Source organism: Mobula hypostoma, chromosome 5 (assembly GCF_963921235.1).
Source record: "Mobula hypostoma chromosome 5, sMobHyp1.1, whole genome shotgun sequence".
Taxonomy (NCBI): Eukaryota; Metazoa; Chordata; class Chondrichthyes; order Myliobatiformes; family Myliobatidae; genus Mobula; species Mobula hypostoma.
The window spans coordinates 121,649,661-121,670,464 of NC_086101.1; the positions used below are offsets into that span (position 1 = coordinate 121,649,661).

Sequence of the window (20,804 nt, forward strand, 5' to 3'; positions counted from 1 at the left end):
CGCAACTCACAGATCATGGGAAGAGTGGTTCGAGCCTTTCCAGACAGAAGAGGATTTGTGTGGCAGGTGTGTATCAAGACCAAGACCAAGACCAGTTGTCCAGACAAGTCTGTAACCAAGATCTGGCTTCTACGTGAGATAGAGGTTTGAGAAGCTACTACTACAGCTTTAGAAGTTTCACTTACTGTTTGACTTCATGCCATTGACTTGGTGGATGGCTTGGTAGGACATCTATGCCTGAAGAGTCTAAACATGTTCTTATACTGGCAAAGGATCTCCATCTCTCAGACATCATTCTGAGGCACGTACATCAAGAGGTGGATATTGTCGGTGTAACCACATGTTGTCTAGGTTGCGCCAAAAATTCTGGATTCCTGGCGCTAGTACAGCTATAAGAAGAATCCTGACTAAGTGTGTTGTTTGTCGCTGGTTGCACGTGGCCACAGGATGCTAGCACATGGCAGATCTACCTCTGGACAGGGTCTCTCCAAATGAACCTCCGTTTACACATGTATGAGTGGACTGCTTTGGACCTTTTGAGGTGAAGAGCGGGTGGAGTACAGTGAAGAGGTATGTGGTCATATTTACCTATACAAGCTGTTCATACTGAAGTGGCATCTTCCTTAGACACAGATTCATTTCTTAATGCACTTCAGTGCTTTATAGCAAGATGAGGACAGGTTATAACCAAGATCTGGCTTGTACAGGAGTCAGAGGTTTGAGAAGCTACAGCTACAGCTTTAGAAGTTTCACATACTCTGGTTGTTTGACTTCATGTCATTGACTTGACTTACTGAATTGTCAGAGAGTGGTGGTAAAGATCACTCTGTGCTAGTAACCTCTGGCCTAGATGACTTACATGATTTGGTTTAAAGAAGAAAGAAGATTTTTGCGTAAATGTTAAAATGTGTTGATAATATGTGACTGTTCATCCTTGAAGATTTCATGTCTCCTAATTTTGTGATATATAATTGTAATTGTTATAGTGTTATAATGATTAGGGGCTAGGATGTAGGAGTCATTTATTTATTTATTTTCTGCCTGTATTGTATTTGTATTGCACATCCTCGATGTGGGTTAAGGTAATTTGTCATGTGGGTTTGTCACAGGGGTTTGGGTTGCAGTAGAAATAAATTAATGCAATTACCTGTTCACCTGCATGGCAGCATAGAGAGAGGGTGAGTAGATAGCATATATTTTTTGTCATTGTTTCAATTTGATCCAATTACGCTCATCTCATTCGTTTTTGTTTTACATGAATTACAAAAGAGTCGATTGATTTTATTGTTGGTTTGTAATAAAGGATGAAACTTACTTTTTCGACTTAGAATTCAGTTAGTTGGAAGCGCGTCATACAGTGTGACTTTTAGTTTGTTTTCAAGTAGGCACTGCATTTTTATTTGGTTGGCCATCAGTGTACTACTTCATTAGTGTGAATAAATACTTGCATTTGATTAATGAAGTGTATTTCTATCACTGACCCTGGATTGGGTCATTAATCCGATTATTTGATTGATGACAGTGATTAATGTTTGTTGAGTTTGTCCTGTAACTAGCTTACAAATCTAAAATTTAGTTGGGTGAAGATTCAATTGGGAACAGTGAACTTGTTTTCTGGGATAGATCTTTTCAATAGGATTTAACTATTTTATATTTAAATGTGTATATGAAGATATCTTTCAGAACTGGGCAGATAAAACAACTCTAATAGTATGGATATGTGCATATTTGGAATGTTACTGTGTTTTTACTTTGAACTTGTGAAGATTTAAGGGATAGGTTTTTGGAATGGAATATGTATTGCTTTATACTTCCTGATAGTATGGGCAGTTTCCCATAGAGCTGTCAGCTGTCAGAGCAATCCTATCTCCCCTCAATTTTCGATAATAATCTCAAAGGTCCATAAACTTCTATCCTCTTTCTCCCAGTTGTCTCTTTAGCAACCTGAGCTATGGATAATTCTTAATACCATTTAATCTAACAACCACAACCTTCAAGTTATCTCTGTGTCTTAAGCCATCCACCCCCACCCTCTGCTATTTAAAACTTTAGAAAAAATTGCCTATCTCAATGAATGGTCTTTTTACTTGAAACATTAGCTCTGTTTCTCTTTCCACAGATATGGCATGACCTACTGACTGTTTCCAGTATTTTTGTTTTCATTTGAGATTTCTAGCATCTGCAGTTTTTGTGTTTACTGTTATATTTTCTACCAGCTGTCTCCTAGGCATGCCAACCCTGAAGTTCTCCTCCCCTCTCCGGCTTGATTTCTGTATATCGCTTTTACCATGTTCGCCTTCAGTAATTGCTCTTTTCTTCCTGTCTTTGATAAATAGTCTTTACAGTAACATCTTTCTTAGGAAATGCCTTTGTCTCCAATCATTCCTATGTAGATTCCCACTGAAACTCCATGCTTCACAATTAGGACATACCCGGGAACAAACAAGTACTGTATGTACAAACTATCCAGCATCTTTTGTCACATCATGAATGCATGCTTGCCCTTGACCACTCTCGACAACAATGCTTTTGTGTTATGTCAAAGCTGTTGTGGTCTGTTTAAGTTCATTAATTGTTTGTCTCAGTTTATTAATTGTCTGTCACAAAAGCTTCTTGTAATGCTCTAGCTTTGCACTGTTCACTTGTACTTCTTGCCCAAGATTCTCAAATCAACTATGGTTTCTTTCTACTCTTGTTCTTCCTATGTTGGCTCCATCTTTTTGCAATGGGTCCAATTCTTTCCCATGTTCATTTGTGATACATGTGATGCATTCTGGCACTTTAACAGTTTTTAGTTTCAACCTCTTCATATCATAGATGTACAGTACATTGGAAGGATCGAAGGATTTATGTGAACAGAGTTGCTCTTGACCAACTTGGTCATTTTCTTGGGCTGAACTCATCTTCATAATTAAACTAGCTGTTAACTACACTCTCTGTTGCATGGTGTCCATTATGTCTCATAAAAAAGATGATCTTCCTTTCAGTCCTCCTTTCCAACAGATTGATGATTTAAATGGTACTACTTCCTGCGCTCATACAGAACTTGAAATTTTGATTACATTTGCTGCCAATTTCTAAACTACTCTCACCTTTCTGCTTTACTTCTGACTGTTCACCTTCCAGAACTTTCCATCTTTATATGCATTAGGGTTAGGATTGATACAGAGGTAAAGAAAATATTTGGTTGAAAGACATGCTTGTCTTTATTAGTCAAGGCATTGAATTCCAGAGTCAGGAAATTATGTTGCACTTTATAACAACACTAGTTAGGCTGCATCTGGAGTATTGTATTAATTTCTGGTCACCCCATTATAGAAAGGATGTTGAGGTTTTGGAGAAGGTGTAGAAGCAGTTTACCAGGATGTTGCTTGCAGTAATGTGTGTAAGTTTTAGGGAGACATTAGACAAACTTGTGTTGTATTTTCTGGAGCAGCGAAGACTGAGAGGAGATGTGACAGAACTTTACAAAATTGTAAGAAGCATAGAAAGGAGGTAACTTTTTCCCAGGATTGAAATGTGCTAAAGGGCATGTATTTAAAGTGAGAGGAAGACAGTTCGAAGGAGGTTTGCGAATATAGAACGTTACAGCACAGTATGGCTCACAATGTTGTGCCAGCTTTTTAACCTTCAAGAGCAATCTAGCCCTTCCCTCCTACATAACCCTCCATTTTTCTATCATTCATGTGTCAATATAAGAATTTCTTGAATGTCTCTAATGTATCTGCCTCTACCACCTTGGCAGGATGCTCCATGCACCCACCACTCTCTGTGGGGGGGGGGGGTCGGTCAAGAAAAGCTTACCTCTGCTAAACCCCCCATTTGATTCTGCGCTTCTCGTTACAAATTGATAGTAAATATTAAAAATTTTAATTATAAATCATAAATACAAAATAGAAAAATGGAAAGTAAGGTAGTGCAAAAAAAAAAACCGAGATGCAGGTCCGGATATTAGGAGGGTACGGCCCAGATCCAGGTCAGAATCCGTTCAGCAGTCTTATCACAGTTGGAAAGAAGCTCTTCCCAAATCTGGCCGTACGAGTCTTCAAACTCCAGAGCCTTCTCCCGGAGGGAAGAGGGACAAAAAATTTGCCATTTCTGCCTTGGGAAAAATCGTCTCTGGCTATCCATTCTGTCTATGCCTCTTGTCATTTTGCATATCTTCATCATCTCCTCTTATCCTCCTTCACTCCAGACAGAAGTCTGAGCTTGTTCAACCTATCTTCAAAAGACATGCCCTCTAGTCCAGGCAGCACCCTGGTAAGTCACCTCTGCACACTCTCTCAAACTTCCATGTGCTTCCAATTATAAGGTGACCAGAAATGAACACAATATTCCAAGTATGGTCTAACCAGGTTTTTATAGAGCTGCAACATTGCCCCCTTGAACTCAATACCCTGACTAATGAAGGCTAATACCATACATGTTCTTAATAACTCAATCAACTTGTGTGGCAACTTCAAGTGATCCATGGACGTGGACTCCAAGATTCCTCTGCTCTTCCACCCTGCCAAGAATCCTGTTGTCAATGCCCCTTTGCAGCCTACATTATCCATAACTCCACCCATCAACCTTCGTGTTATCTGCAAACTTACCACCCTTCCACTTCCTCATCCAAAATCACAAAGAGTAGGGGTCCTAGAACAGATCCCTGCAGAACACCACTGGTCACCAACCTCCAGGCAGAATACTTTCCATCTACTACCTCCTTCTTTCTTCTATGGGCAAGCCAATTCTGTATCCACACAGCCAAGTTTCCCTGGATCTCGTGTCGCCTTACTTTCTAAATGAGCCGTATCAAATGCCCTACTAAAATCCACATGCAATCACATCTACTGCTCTACCTTCTTCAGTGTGCTTTGTCACATCCTCAAAAAATTAAATCTGGGTTTGTGAAGCATTACCTGCCCCTCACAAAGCCATGCTGCATATTCCTAATCAGCCTCCCATAGAGTTGTTTCTTTGGAAGATGGAGGATCTTCCAGGATTATTATTGTGGTTGACTAGTTAGTGGATTGCCTGGCAATTCTGATCAAAGAAGGATTTGTGTGGACCTGAACAATATGTATTCTCTGGTGGCTCTTTTTGATAAGATGTTGATAGGTTGTCTGTGAAGAAGTCTGAGAAAAGTTTCCTTTCTGGGTGATTGAGAGGTTTGACATCAGTTTTCTAGAAAACAAATGAAACCCAATACAGTAAGGAATTGGGAACAAAATTCTAATTTGGTAACTGATGACATCTTTTTGACTCTGGTTTTTCTGTGAGTGTGTAATTGTGTGTTGCTGCACATAAGTGCAATCTTAGTTTCTTTATGCCTAGATTTGAATTATTTAATCTAGATTATCAGCAAATTTCATGTCACATGCCGGTGATAATAAACCTGATTCACGTCACATGACAGTGATAAAAAAAACCAGATTCTGATTCTGACATGGTTTGCTATGCTGATAATTTCTGGAGTTGTTTTGATTGGCAGGGACTTAGAAGGATCTTTTGAAATACTGTATTTGGACGAGGAGATACTTACTAGTATATCTTTTGAGTATTTGTCTCTACTTGTTAATAAGAACTATACTGCAGGTTGGGTGCTTTTACTGGCTGGAAAAAAGATGTTTTTTGAGTATAACTTCGTATTATATATGAGATTTGAATTTGTTTTAGGTTGAGGTAAACCACTATGGAGATAATAAAGACGGTACTGGGGCTAATTTGAAGACACAAATGTGCAAAGTGTAGATGAGCTACTCAATTGTTTTTGTTCTTACTAAAGCACTCTGTTCAGAAGATGAAGTCAAAGTATTTTCCCCCAAGATTGCCAAGAGTCAGAAATGTAAACTGACTAGTGCAATCTGCAGTGTAAATCTAACAATGGAAATTAGTGTTAGATATTGAGGTTGAATAAATACATTGTATGAAGTCAAAATATAAAATATTTAAAAAGAGCATATTATGTGCAAAATATTAACATTTTTTGAACATGACCAATGATCTCATATGGATAAATATAAAAGTATTAATTTTGTACTACTCAATACAAAACAAAATATAGGGCAGCACGGTAGTTCTACAGTACAGGCAACCCGAGTTCAATTCCCGTCTCTCTGCCTGTAAGGAATTTGTACGTTCTTCCCGTGACCACATGGGTTTCCTTTGGGTTCTCCGGTTTCCTCCGACAGTCCAAGACGTACCGGTTGTTAGGTTAATTGGTCACTGTGATTGTGCTTGGATTAGATTTGATGATGCTGGATGGTGTGTGTTGAAGGGCCTGTTCTGCAAGGTATCTCAATAAAATAAAGTAAAATCTGACACAACTCAAAATTGAATCAGGTGAACTTAGCTTTAAACTTGTACTTTCATCATCTTATTTTCGTCTTGTTCCAGCTAAACAGAGTGAAGGATTTACATGACAAGATAAGTGAGCAGTGTGAGGCTTACAAAGAACTGATTTGGTCACGAAATGAAAATTGTGAGGTAGGAGCTGCTTTGATCATTTAAGTAGCAGTTCAGGTTGTATAACTATTTGAAATACTTTATCACTCTCCCACGCACATTGTTTTCTTGTCATTATTTTTATTTTGCAATTCTTTTGTCTTGTTATTTTGTACATGAACTCTCCCTTTTCTGTGCTTTTCTGTTTTTTTAATTTATTCTTTCAGACTTCCTATCTCTCTTCCACTGTCACACTTCTGTTTCTCTCTCTCTCTCTCTCTCCTCTAGTCCTCTCTCTCGCCCCCACCTCTAGCCCTCTCTCTCTCCCGCCTCCGCCCCCTCTCTCTCTCCCGCCTCCGCCCCCTCTCCCCCTCCCCCCTCTCCCCCCTCCCCCTCTCTCCACGCCCTGCGCCTCTCCTTTCCCCCCACCACCACCCCCACTCCTCTCCCACCCTCCCCCCCACCACCCACCTCCACCATGCTCTACTCCACACCCCTCCAACCCTCTCTCCAAACCCTCCTCCCCCCTCTCCACCCCCCACCCCCATCTCTCCCCTCTCTCTCACCTTCACCTCCCTCTCTTTCTCTGTCTCCTCCATCTCTCTCTCTCTCTCTCTCTCTTTCTCCCTCCCCCTGTAACAGAGCACACTCACCTGTCCATTGTCATTCTTTTTCTTCTCCCTTCATCTAACTCTTTAATGTGCTAATAATTGTTATTTAGGAATCTAGATTTTTCTCGGGTTTGTATGCTGAATCTCTGATTTCAACAAACATCAATTCTTGTTCTTCAGAAAGTTCAGGAAGAATTGGCAGAAACAAATAAGAAGTTAAATCACTGGCGAAACGAATGTGTCAGAAAGGATGCAATTATTGATACTTTGAGCATGGACCTACAAAATATGAAACATTGTTTTGAAATGGAGAAAAATTCTATTGTTGAAACTAAATGTGAATTTCAAAAACTCTCACGGGCTCATCAACAGGATATAGAGGTATGGAGATACACTTAACATCAATATTTGCATTAATATGTGAAATTCCTTTGTGATCTTTGTTCTTTTGCTGCATGTGGGAAACTGCATTGTGCAGTGTATTTAACTTCTGTATTGAGTACATGCTGTATTATTTTCCTTTTCTAATGACAATTACTATTTTCCCTTCCAGTTAACACAAGAATTGAATATGTTCTATTGTCATAAAATGGTTAACGTCTGCATAATCTATTAGTCAGAAATTAAATATTCTTATAGTGTTTGCTTTGTTTTCAAACAGTCCTGTTCATTATTACTTGAAAAGCATACTTAGTTAATGTATTGCAACTATCAATAATTCATTGTGGATATCATTGTAAGTGTCTTCCAGTACTTCATGAGAAAAAGGAACAGGGTAATATTGCCTTCATCTAGAGAAGCATGGGTTAGTTACAAGGCTACCATTGTTCTATATTATCTACAGAAATGGATAGAACCACTCAGCATCCCACAGTCAGCAGCTGCAAAATGGGCTGCAGTTAACTTTTCTGGACCAGAGAAACAAGCAAACAAGTTTGTTTTAAGTTGGAGGAAGAGTGGAGAAGGATGGATTGGAAAAGGTGGCTGCATATCTCTGATAAGGGGAGTTAGGGTTGTTGAGGGGTTCTACAATTATCAGAATTGCTGCTGATAAATTAATGAGGAATTGTATAGAAAGTGAGAAATTGGAAAAACATAATGGCTTTGGAGGCAGTACCGAGGATGTTCCCGAGTTTGATTCCAGAGGTGAGGGGATTAACCTATGAGGAGAGATTGAATCGCCTGGAGCTATATTGGCTGGAATTCAGAAGAGTGAGAGAGGATCTTACAGAAACATATAAAATTATGAAAGAGATAGATAAGATAGAGGTAGGCAATTTATTTCCACTAGTCTGGAAATTTGTGGAAATAGATGTAGGATGGAGATGAGGAGAAACAGCTTTTCCCAGAGAGTAATGAATCTGTAGAATTCCCTGCCAGGGAAGCAGTTTGAACTTCTTCATTAAATATATTTCAAGACACAGATAGATGTTTGCGTAGCAAGGGAATTAAGGGTTATTGGGAAAAGGCAGTTAGATGGAGCTGAATCCACGGACAGATAATCTTATTGAATGGTGATGCAGGTTTGGCAGGCAGATGGCCTACGCTGCTCCTATTTATGTTTGGACCTGTACAGTTCCCCCTGTGCCTTAAATATTGCTGTAGATTCCAGCATCTGCAGCCTCCTGGGTCCAGTTTGGGGTCCCCAGGGGAGATAATTGTGTTATCAATGGCCACGTGTGAGGTACCGGATGGTGGATAGTGCTGCACTTTTATTTTTAGATTATGAGGACACTCAGTCCTCGTTTATTGTCATTTAGAAATGCATGCATTAAGAAATGATACATTGTTCCTCCAGTATGATATCACAGAAACACAAGACAGACCAAGACTAAAACTGACAAAAACCACGTAATTATAGTTACAACAGTGCAAAGCAATACCGTAATTTGATAAGAACAGACCATGGGCATGGTAAAAAAAAAAGTCTCAAAGTTCCGATAGCCCCAACATCTCATGTAGAAGGGAGAAACTCTCCCTGCCATGAGCCTTCAGCGCCGTAAGCTTGCCGATGCAGCATCCTGGAAGCACCCGACCACAGCGGACTCTTGAGTCCATCCGAAAACTTCGAGCCTCCAACCAGCCCTCCAGCACTGTGCACCGAGCACCATCTCTGCCGGGCGCTTCGACTCCGCCCTGGCCGCTGAGCAACAAGCAAAGCCAAGGACTCGGGGCCTTCCCCTCCGGAGATTTCGGATCACACAGTAGCAGTGGCAGCGAAACAGGCTTTTCAGAAGTTTCACCAAATGTTCCTCCGTGCTGTCATGTCTGCCTCCATCAAATCAGAATTGTGCATGGCACCCTACTTGACAGATAACAGATATTCATCACCGAAGAGGCCGCTGCGCGCTGCGTTGCGCCGCCATCTTCTCCTCCCAACGATTAGGAAGAATTTCTTTAGGATGGTAAAACCTGGGAATGGAGACTGGTGAGCTAAATGTCATTGGTAGGTAGGTTACTGTAAGGGAGTCTGAGAGACAGGAACTCATGCATTTGGATAGGTGAGCGGAAATGTTGTTCAGATGAAAGATGAACGTCTGCCGAAACAAATCTTCTACTCCCAGCTTAAAGAAGGCAAACGTAAAAGAGGCGGACAACAGAAGAGATTCAAAGACGTCTTAAAAGCCAACATGAAGAAATGTAACATTGACATCAACAATTGGGAAACCAATGCCAAAGACAGGAAACTCTGGCAAGCCATCATCCGAGAAGGAACAGCAACTTTCGAAGCCAACAGATGTGCAGAATTAGAAGAAAAGAGAAGAAAATGGAAAGAGAGGCAGCAACAACCAAAGCCCGATCTGCCATCTGGAACTACCTGTCCTGAATGCGGAAGAATTTTCAAAGCCAAGATTGGACTCATAAGTTACTTGAGAGCCCATAAATAGATCAACAGAACGAAGACCATCATCCTCGACCTCAGGGGATAGCCATGACGATGACGATGACTCTCTGGGTAAAGAAGTCTCAGTCATAACCCCTCTAAATCTCTTACTCTTACCCTAAGTCTATGTCCTTCCACTTTATCTACCTATCTGATGAGAAAATTTTTTGCCGTCTATCTTGTCTATACCCCTCATAATTTTACGTTCATCAGTCATGTCTCCTCAATCTTCACTCCAGGAAAACAGAATTTGCCTCCCCAGTGTTTTCTCATAATTCAAATATTTCATCCCGAACCACATCCTGGTGAATCTCCTTTGCATCTCTGCAATGTTCTACAACTACAATTCTTTTTGCAAGTTGATGCAGGAGGAGGAGCCAGAGATCAGAGCCACAGAAGGTGGAGATGAGGACCAAATGAGGAGGCAAATAAGGCCTCATCATTGAAAAATATATTCACCCAGTATATAGAGTGACAATGTGCTTGCAGGCTAGGCTTAATAAAATACTCCTTGTTGTGATCTGTGACCTTCTAAGATATCAAATGCAAACGCAAACACAAACACCTACGTCAGGATGCTGTTCATCGACTATAGCTCAGCATTTAATACCATCATTCCGACGACCCTGATTGAGAAGTTGCAAAGCCTGGCCCTCTGTACATCCCTCTGCAATTGGATCTTTGACTTCCTAACCGGAAGACCACAGTCTGTGCGGATTGGTGATAACATATCCTCCTCGCTGACGATCAACACTGTGCACCTCAGGGGTGTGTGCTTAGCCCACTGCTCTACTCTCTGTATACACATGACTGTGTGGCTAGGTATAGCTCAAATACCATCTATAAATTTGCTGATGATACAACCATTGTTGGTAGAATCTCAGGTGGTGATGAGAGCACGTACAGGAGTGATGTATGTCAACTAGTGGAATAGTGCCGCAGCAACAACCTGGCACTGAACGTCAGTGAGACGAAAGAGCTGATTGTGGACTTCAGGAAGGGTAAGACGAAGGAACACATACCAATCCTTATCGAGGGATCGGAAGTGGAGAGAGTAAGCAGCTTCAAGTTCCTCGGTGTCAAGATCTCTGAGGATCTAACCTGGTCCCAACATATCGATGTAGTTATAAAGAAGGCAAGACAGCGGCAAACTTTATTAGGAGTTTGAAGAGATTTGGTATGTCAACAAATACACTCAAAAACTTCTATAGTTGTACCGTGGAGAGCATTCTGACGGGTTGCATCACTGTCTGATATGGAGGGGTTACTGCACAGGATTGAAAGAAGCTGCAGAAAGTTGTAAATCTAGACAGCTCCCTCTTGGGTACTAGCCTACAAAGTACTCAGGACATCTTCAGGGAGCAGTGTCTCAGAAAGGCAACATCCATTATTAAGGACCTCCAGCACCCAGAGCATGCCCTTTTCTCACTGTTACCATCAGGGAGGAGGTACAGAAGCCTGAAGGCACACACTCAGCGATTCAGGAACAGCTTCTTCCCCTTTGCCATCTGATTCCTAAGTGGACATTGAAGCTTTGGACACTACCTCACTTTTTTCAGTATACAGTATTACTGTTTTTTGCACATTTTTAAAGTCTATTCAATATACGTAATTGATTTACTTGTTTATATTTTATTATGTTTTATTTTATTATTATTTTTTTCTCTCTCTCAGTTAGATTATGAATTGCATTCAACTGCTGCTAAGTTAACAAATTTCATGTCACATGCCGGTGATAATAAACCTGATTCTGATTCTGATTTGTAATCATGGATTGCTTTCACAATTGAAGTGAACATCACTGTCATACTCTGCTTCCTAATCTTAAACTCTTCTGGCAAGGTGTATAGAACTGCTAAATAACCTAGTGGCTCTTGAACTCAATCCCTCAACTAGTGAAGGCCAGCAGACTCTAGTTTAAGTGACCAAAAGATGTGGACCCCAGCATCCCTTTGTTTCTCCGCACTGCTAAAAATCCTGCAGTTAACTCTGTATTCTGCCTTCAAATTCAGGTTGAACTCTTAACTGCTATTTCTTAGCCCTGCTCAGCATCCGACCAATGTCGTGTTGGAACCCTCGTCAACCTACACAATCCACACCACTAATATTCATGTCATCTGCAAATTTACTAACCTACCCTTCCACTTGCTGGTCCAAGCCATTCACAAAGTGCAAGGGTCCCAGCACAGATCCTTGCGAACACTACTATTCACTGACCTTCAGGCAGAATACGCTCCACCTACAACCATCCTTTGCCTTCTATGGACAAGCCAAATCTGAATCCTCACAACCACGTTTCTCTGCATCCATGCCTCCTGATTCTCTGAAGGGGTCTACAATTGCAAATGTAATCAAATGCCTTACTAAAATCCATATACACCAAATCCACTGACCTACCTTCATCTATACACTTTGTCAGATCCTCAAAGTATTAAATCAGGCTTGTGAGGCATGACCTACCTCTAACAAAGTCATGCTGACTATCTCTAATCAGACTACGCTCGTCCAAATGGTCATAAATCTCATCTCTAAGAATCTTCTCCAAGACTTTGTCTACCTCTGAATTGAGACTTATTGGTCCATAATTGCCAGGGTTAGCCCTACTCCCTTTCTTGAAGAAAGGAATAACATTTGTAACTCTCCAAACATCTGGTGCTACTCTTGTGGCCAGTGAGGATGCAAAGATTATTGACAAAGCCACAGCTTCTAGTAGTAATCTGGGATAAATCCATCCATACCCGGGGATTTACCTAGCCTTTCAAAAGTCCCAGCACATCTTCTTGCTTAATGTCAACATGTTTTATAATATCAGCCTGTTTTATGCTGATCTCACAATCCTTAAGGTTCCTCTCATTGGTGAATACTGAAACAAAGTATTCATTAATACCTCCTATACCTATCCGACTGTTGCGGCCAAAAAATATTTATGACGTGGGTGATGATATATCTGATTCTGATATGGCTCTCTATTGTGGATTGAGAGAGGGACTAGACAACTGGGTGACCCGTTGGGGCACCTTTTGAGAGAAAGGTAGTGCAGTGTGATGTGATGTGCTTTAGAAATTAAAGAAGAAGAACTCAGTGTATGAAAGAAGAAAGACGCGCAGCAAGACAAATATTGGTCCTCCTCGTTTAACGAAGGACTCTTTTTATGACCACATTTCTGGTTGATCTGCCACCCTTCAGGAATACTCTAACGTTTTCATTTCTTTTTCCCCGGCTTAAAGCCACATACAGCTGACCATGCTGGAATACAGTTTTTTTTTCCAGATAACTCAACACATTCTCCATGGTTTGGCTCCGCTGAAGAGGGACATCTTCCCCTTCTGATGAATTGAGAGTTATTCTTGGGATCATGACAATGTCATTTTTGAATGCACCAATGTTTATCTTTGCTACGATGAGATTGTCGTGCAGTTCTTCCACCATCATTCGCGTTCCGTTGCAAAGCCTTGGTGGATCCAAGTTCCTCATTGAAATGATGGGAGATCCCCTCTTCAATTCCAGTTTATGTGGTGGAAATCCAGAGAGTTCGACGGAATCAAGGAATTCTGTAGGAAAATGAGTGGCGTTAGCTCCTTCACTTACGGCATTGAAGGAGCAGTATTCTTCATGATTCCAGGGAAGTGGCTAATGCATGTGAAGCTTATTTTTCGCATAATTTCATTAAGAGGAACCAAGATAGAATTCCTTGAGAAGAGTTCTGCAGGATTGTTGAATGTTGGGTAGATGAAATCAATGCATTCTTCCATAGCTGTTGCTGGCAGAATCAAATCTTCAGGTAATTCGATTTCATTGTTTTCATTTTTCTCAATCTTGTCTTCTCCAACATCCAATAAGAACTGAGAATATCGTCCTTCTCCCTCACTCAATTGCATGTTTCTCTTCAATTGAAACTTGATGAAACTTCTCCATTAGTATGATATTTTAAATGCATGAATTCTCCACATCAGCATCGTTTCTGCATTTCACAACTGCTAGAAGCTGACAGAAATCACCACAGCAAATGGTTAAAATACCCCCGAAGGCCTCATTCTTGCTGCATATATCACGAAGAGTGCGGTCCACGGCTTCAAAGCTCTCCCTCCTGATCATGGGGCACTCATCCCAGACAATAAGCTTCGCATTTTGGAGTAAATTTGCAGTATTGGTGTTTTTATCGATGTTACAAAGGGCATCCTCATTGACTTTGAGGGATATTTTGAATCGTGAATGTGCTGTCCTACCACCAGGCATCAATGTTGCTGCAGTACCTGATGATGGTACAGCAATAGCAACACCTCCATCTCTCCTAACTTTAGTGAGGATCAAGTTGGTGATAAAGGTCTCGGCCGTTCCTCCTGGTGTATCAATGAAAATCATTGAAGAGAGATTCCTTTCCAAGCAGTCGCACTCATATTCATATACTTCTCTTTGCTCGTTATGCAATAAGGGCTCCTTCTATGAAACGAATTCCTGCTGTTTGTCTCTGTTGTTTTGCAGTTCACGCAATAATTCCAGATTGCCAGCACTTTGAGGAATTGTACAGTTTTTCGATGTCGGCAAGTTATACTCTTCAAGTGTTTTGCCCAAGTTCTCAAGTTTCTCCTGGAGATACAGAAGAGCTTGTCCATGATGTGTCTCATCGATCGTGATGTTAGGATCATTGACAGTTCTCCTCTCCATCTGTAAGAAATCTTCAGACATTGCATTCTTGAATCGGTTCCATAATTGCTGTGGATTGTTGATTTCAGTGTTTGTTAGCAAGACGACAAACAAATCTCTCATTGCTCTGGGCATTCTTGTTCTCGCTGCTTCTTCCATAGTTTGCTGCCAATAATCGTCAGCTTGCAACAATCCTCTCTCTCTGCAGATGTCTTTGAATGATGGAAGGATATCTCCATCATGTGTTTTCAATGATTGGAAAGACACTGGTCCCTTTGTATGATGAAGAAGTCGTCTCAAATAGTAGAGGTCACAACTTCGTGGAGAAACGGTATACACTCGATCAGAACGTTTGCTTCAAAAATGCCGGAGTATTCCTCCATTCTTTTTCCCATTCTCCTTCTTTCCCATCTCTTATTAGTCCACGTGTAGAATCTGGGAATATCCACATAGTACAGGGTTCTTGCAAATGGATCGCGAGGGCAAAGATCCATGAATTCCGTTAAAGTGGTTCTTGACATATCATTATTCAGTTGTACAGCAGCATTATCTCGAAAGAATACTTGATGCTGTTGGGGAAGGTGCACTTGAAGGCAAACAACAGCTGGTTCCCTCTCGTGAATTGGGAATCCAAGTATCAATCAGACAGCTTTAGAGGGCCGGATGTATCTGCCTGTCAAGTACGCTGTGATTTCGTCTTCTCTATTCACTCCAAAAATTGCCCAATCACTCCCCTTTATGGTTTACTTGATCACGTATTTGATGGACCTGACAGATGAGCATATTTCTACATTTAGATGACTACTGAACAGCTTTAATAGTTGGGCACTATAGGGGACCACCCATTCAGAAGTTGTAGTTCAACTTTGTCGTCCTACTTGATGACCTTCGAATCCTCCCATTTGCACAGACCATCTCCTATACACAGGATATGAATCATCCCCACACCTTGTATGCTCAATAAATGGCTTCAGGTACCTCTTACTGCATGTACCATTTCGCCAACACGGTGATTTAGTGCTGCAATACGGACCATGTATCATGTGCTTCAATACCAATTCATGCATCTCTGGATCTTCATTTGGGTCTGGTATTTCTGCTTGAAAGAATTTATCATAATCTTGTGGTCTTGGCTTGGATGCCTCATCGAGCCACAGCAGACAGTGCAAATGAGGCAGACCCTGCTTTTGGTATTTGACACTTACAATGTAAGCGATAAACCTACCAAAGAGACCATCTGTTCCAGTCAGGTACTTCATAAAGAACTTTCTCTTCAAGTCAAACACTCTCGTGATTAAATCTGGCCGATCATTTGGTGGCTGATGCCAAAAAAGATGCTGTCGGTTTTTGGGCCAGTTTGGATTGTAATGAATAATGAGGCATTACCATACTTCCGTATATACATCATGGCGTCCTGACTTCGTTCCATCATGTACCTCGGTCCACCGACAAATGTTGAGGAGAGGATAATGCGCCTTCCGATGTTCCTGAAATCATCGTCATCATTCAATGCATCAGTCAGGCCTCTGTATGTTGTTGATCTCAAGGTTGCTCGATTCATTCTGATGTAGCTCAGCCTCTTGCCTTCAATCTTAGCAGCATATTGACCAAGTATTGTTGGAATAGACGTCCTCCTCTAAGAAGGTACTTAAACTCATTCTCATGGTTCATTATTTGATACGCATAATAATGCATTGCCGTCAGTTTCTTGTTGTTTGTCATTCGGATTTGATGATGCCAGCCATCGTCTCCAAGTGGAAAAAAAAGTATGTATTGAAAGCTGTCATATGAGCGATGGGACTCTGAAATTATTTGCAAATCACCTCCTCGTTCTTTCAACACAATGTGCCTTGATCTTACTTCAGGTTCGGTGCTGTTTGGTATAATGACAGCGACTTCGTTGGCAATTTGTGCATTAAATCTTCTCTCACGTTCAAATGCCAGTCTCCGGTCAGGATCAATGACAATGGACGCCTCTGGCATGCCTTGAATTTGTTCTTTTGCAAGTTGAAGGGATGCAATGTACGGGTTTCGTTGTCATGGTAGGTTTTCCAATAATTCAACAATCTCACATTGAATTCCATCATTCTGGAGTATCCCCATTCTCAATTCTACGCTGTCTTGAGGATCCATGAAGTAAATTTGAAGGAATTGGGCTTGCTGGTTGGAGTCCGGCATTAAATGTCCGATGTAATGATGGATTTGGCCTTGAATAATTACAGAAGGATTCCATCAGTTCCTAGTTGGAACGACTTCTTTGACACCAAAGGATGTAATTTGGAAGAGGCAATTGTATTGTCTGATGTTCTTCCTGAACTCGTTTGCAATAGGTTCATCATTGCTGTACAAATTGAGGAGTTCATTAGGTAGAGGCTGCAAATTGCTCGTCCTGACCTCTCCCTTCATATAGCAGATATTCCCTTCATATGTGCGGTTTCTCCAGTGAATAGGAAGGCACGACAGTGAAGGCATACTCTGGTCATCGAACCAACATCAGCAGAAATGTGAAGGCATGCGAGTTGTGCATTTTGCCTTGCTCTTTCTCTGTCGAGGTATTGTCGTCAAAAGTGGCCATTGTCGTCTTCAGCAACTCTCGCAATAATTACTCTGTGCTACATATTCTGAAGTTGATCTTTCCTTTTCTCCTCTGTCTCTTCCTCTCTCCTGCTTCTCTGCCTGTTTTTGTCATTCTGGAGATGCGCAGCCCTTTTATCCTTTGTCTCTTCATCTCTTCTACCATCTGTTCTTTCTCTCTGATCCTGGAGTCGTGCGGCCCTGGCCTGATCAGATTCTTGTTCTGTCCTTCGTCTGTGCCTATGTTTGTCATTTTGGAGACGTGCATGCCTGTCTTCCTCTGTCTTGTCTTCTCTCATCTTTTTTGTCCTGACTCTTTGATCCTGGAGTCGTGCGGCCCCGGCCTCATCCGATTGTTTCCCTCTCCCTCTCCCTCTCCCTCTCCCTCTCCCTGCCACTTTCCGACAATGTTTGGCGTCATGTCTTGACCATAATGTCCCCCTTCTTTTTCCAGGCGGCATAATTAGGCTATCCATATATTTTTACCCTAATGCTTGGTAGAAGATAGGAAGCAGTAACACCAAAGCGTCCAAGATGCTGTTGTTTCTTGATGATGTGGTTGGCGCTTTCCTAAATGGACGTGACAGCCCTGCCCTATTGCTGCGGTTGGTGTGGCTGCTGTGAGCATCGTGAGGCGCTGCTGAGGCTGGCCATGCGCATGCGTTGGGCTGTGGCGTCGCGGTCTCCATGATGGCTGATGGGGTCTCGGGTAAAAGGCAGCCTGTTGATTTTTGGTGAATGAGCAATTTTATATGAATACATAATCCTGAACTTTGCCTGCATTCTGTAAGTTAGCGCATTTTAATTAGATTTAGCCAAAAAAGTGCCGCTGTAATGCACAGCTTGCGCTAATTGAAGGTCACAAACAGACAGACAGAGCATGAGAGTTTTAGTAGTATATAGAAGAAGCAGGGAGAGGTGAATCATGGTTGGGAAAAGGAGAGGGAGCAGAAAGCCCCAGAGAGATAATCTGTAATGATAAATAAACCATTTGTTTGGAATCAAGTAACTTTGCCTGGTATCTCAGGGCTACGTCTGCGCCAACTCCTACCCTACTGTTCCTCTGCCACCTGTCCTACACCCCTACTGGAGCGCTCCACCCTCACCATTCCCAACATCATTTGTTCTTGCCAGATTTCCAGACTGGCTGTTGCTCCACTGTATGGGTGGAGAAAATACAGATTTTAATCTGTATTTAAGGTATTGCATTTTGGGAGATCAAATATAAAGGGACAATATCCTTCACATTGTTGATATATAGAGGGATCTTGGCATCCAAGTCCATAGCTCTCTAAAAATGGTTGCACAGGTTGATAGGGTGCTAAAGAAGACATATGGCGTGCTTGTCTTTATTAGTCAATGCATTTGAGTGCAAGAGTTAGGAAGCTGTGTTACAGCTATATAAAACTAGTTTGTCCTTTGTTTCTGGTCACTCCATTAGAGAAAGGAGGTGGAGACTTTATAAAGGGGGCTGAAGAAATTTTTCAGAATGTTACCTGGATTAGAAGGCATGTGTTCTGAGGAGTTGTTAGACAAACTTGGGTTTATAAGATTATGCGAGGCATAGATTGAGTAGACAGTTGGTATATTTTTCCCAGGTTCAAAGTGGGCTTGTGGGCTTGCAATTAAAGTGAGAGCAGTGTAAGTTCAAAGGAGACACGTAGAGCAAGTTTGGAACATGTAAGAGTGGTGGGTATCCGAATGTGTTTCTTGGGGGTGGTGGTGAAAGCAAATATGGGGGCATTTAAGAGGTGCTTACATAGCTACATGGATGTGCAGAGAATGGAGGGATGTGTTCATTGTGTAAATTAATCAGAAGGGGTTAATTTAGTTAGATGTTTAACTTAGCACAGCATCTTGGGCTGAAGAGTGTTCATGTGCTGTCTGTCTACCACTTAAAAGTTGATGGTTGATCTGGTTGTAACTGTACTGTCTCTGCACCCACAATTGCATGGCTAAGCACAGCTCAAACACCATTTATAAATTTGTCGATGACGCTATTGTTGGCAGAATTTTAGATGGCGACAAGGATGTGTACAGGAGTGACATAGATCAGCTGGTTGCTTCCATCAAGGAGGTGGTGCAGGAGCCTGAAGACACACATTCAATGTTTAGGAACAGTTTCATCCCCTCCCCCATCAGATTTGTGCATGGGCCCATGTGAACCCATGTGAACTACCTCACTTTTTTTTTCCTTTTTTTTGTTCTCTTTTTGCACTACTTAATTTAATTTTATATATATTTCTTATTGTAACTTATAGTTCATTTATTATGTATTGCAATGTCTGCTGCCGCAAAACAACACATTTCATGACATATGCCAGAGATATGAAACCTGATTCTATTTCTGAACTCTGTATCCCAATGTACTCTTAGTGACCTTTCACCCCTTCTTTATTAAGAACCTATTAAACTCCATTGGAAAAATATTAAGATTTTGCTTTTGGTGTCGTCTGTAAACTTAATAACCATGCACTTTATATTCTCATCCATATTGTTGATATTGATGGAAAAACAACATTGGACCTAGCACTGACCCCTGAAGCACAACACCAGTCATGAACCTCCAGACCGATGAGCACCCTTCCACCCTCACCCTTTGCTTCCTCCTATCATGCCAGTTCTGTATTAAGTATCTTTCCCTGGTCATGTACAATCTAAACTTCCAGTTCAGCCTACCATATGGAACTTATCAAAGGCCTTGCTGAAGTCCATAGAGACTACTTCCCTTCCCTCATTGACCTACTGGTCACTTCTTCAAAAACTCAATCAAATTTGTGATATCATCTCCCAAGCACAAAGCTATGCTGACTATCGCTAACCAACTTCAGCTGTGTGCATACCTTATCCTTCATAATCTGTAACCAATAAATTACCCAATGCAGGTGTTAGGCTTCTTGTTTAAAAAGTTATTTTTTTCTCTTTGCAGGCCTTCTTAAATAAAGACACAACATCAGCCACTTTCTGGCTTCTGGCACTTCACCCATCACTATATCTTAGGCAGGCATATTGCAATTTTGCTCTAGCTTCCCGCAGTTTTCTAGGATATAACTGATCAGGCCCTGGAAATTTATCTACTGTACCTTCAAGTTTAGTTTAGAGACTCAGCTTGTAATAGGCCTGTACCTGACCTTGCCTGTCTTCCTGTCTTGCCCTTAACTCGTGAACTTCAGGAATACGCAGACTTTGAAATCTCAGCATTTCAAAAAGGATCCAGTGCTTTCCCAGCATATATGATGAATAAACTCTTCTTGGGGTTCCACCCAGATACAGGTATCGATTTTAACCAACGCTTTGACAGCAAACTCTGCCATCCTTATCAGGGATGATGCCTGGGTATGTCTAGTCTGGTGGTATTTATAACCCTGTCGTCTGTTCCACTGATTGGTTAGTCCTCTTCCAGTCAGGTTTCTGCTGTTCCAACTTGTTTATAATTGAATTCCAGTTCTTTCTTTTCCAATCTTTTTAACAGCACATTTGGAAAGCGGTGAAATCATTGGACAAAGTCAGCATGGATTTGTGAAAGGAAAGGAAAATCATGTCTGACGAATCTCATAGAAGTTTTTGAGGATGTAACTAGTAGAGTGGATAGGGGAGAACCAGTGGATGTGGTATATTTGGATTTTCAAAAGGCTTTTGACAAGGTCCCACACAGGAGATTA

At 41.3% G+C, this 20,804-nt stretch overlaps 1 protein-coding gene across 3 annotated transcripts in view; it reads left to right on the forward strand.

Annotated features, from left to right (window-relative positions):
• The window catches only part of LOC134346982 (coiled-coil domain-containing protein 171-like), a 474,163-nt gene that overhangs the window by 135,013 nt on the left and 318,346 nt on the right, over positions 1-20,804 (forward strand). For all 3 annotated transcript variants that reach the window (XM_063048911.1, XM_063048912.1, XM_063048913.1), the window contains exons 12-13: positions 6,382-6,471; positions 7,221-7,421. In XM_063048911.1, coding sequence (XP_062904981.1) covers positions 6,382-6,471; positions 7,221-7,421 — 291 coding nt within the window. The remainder of the gene's footprint in view (positions 1-6,381; positions 6,472-7,220; positions 7,422-20,804) is intronic.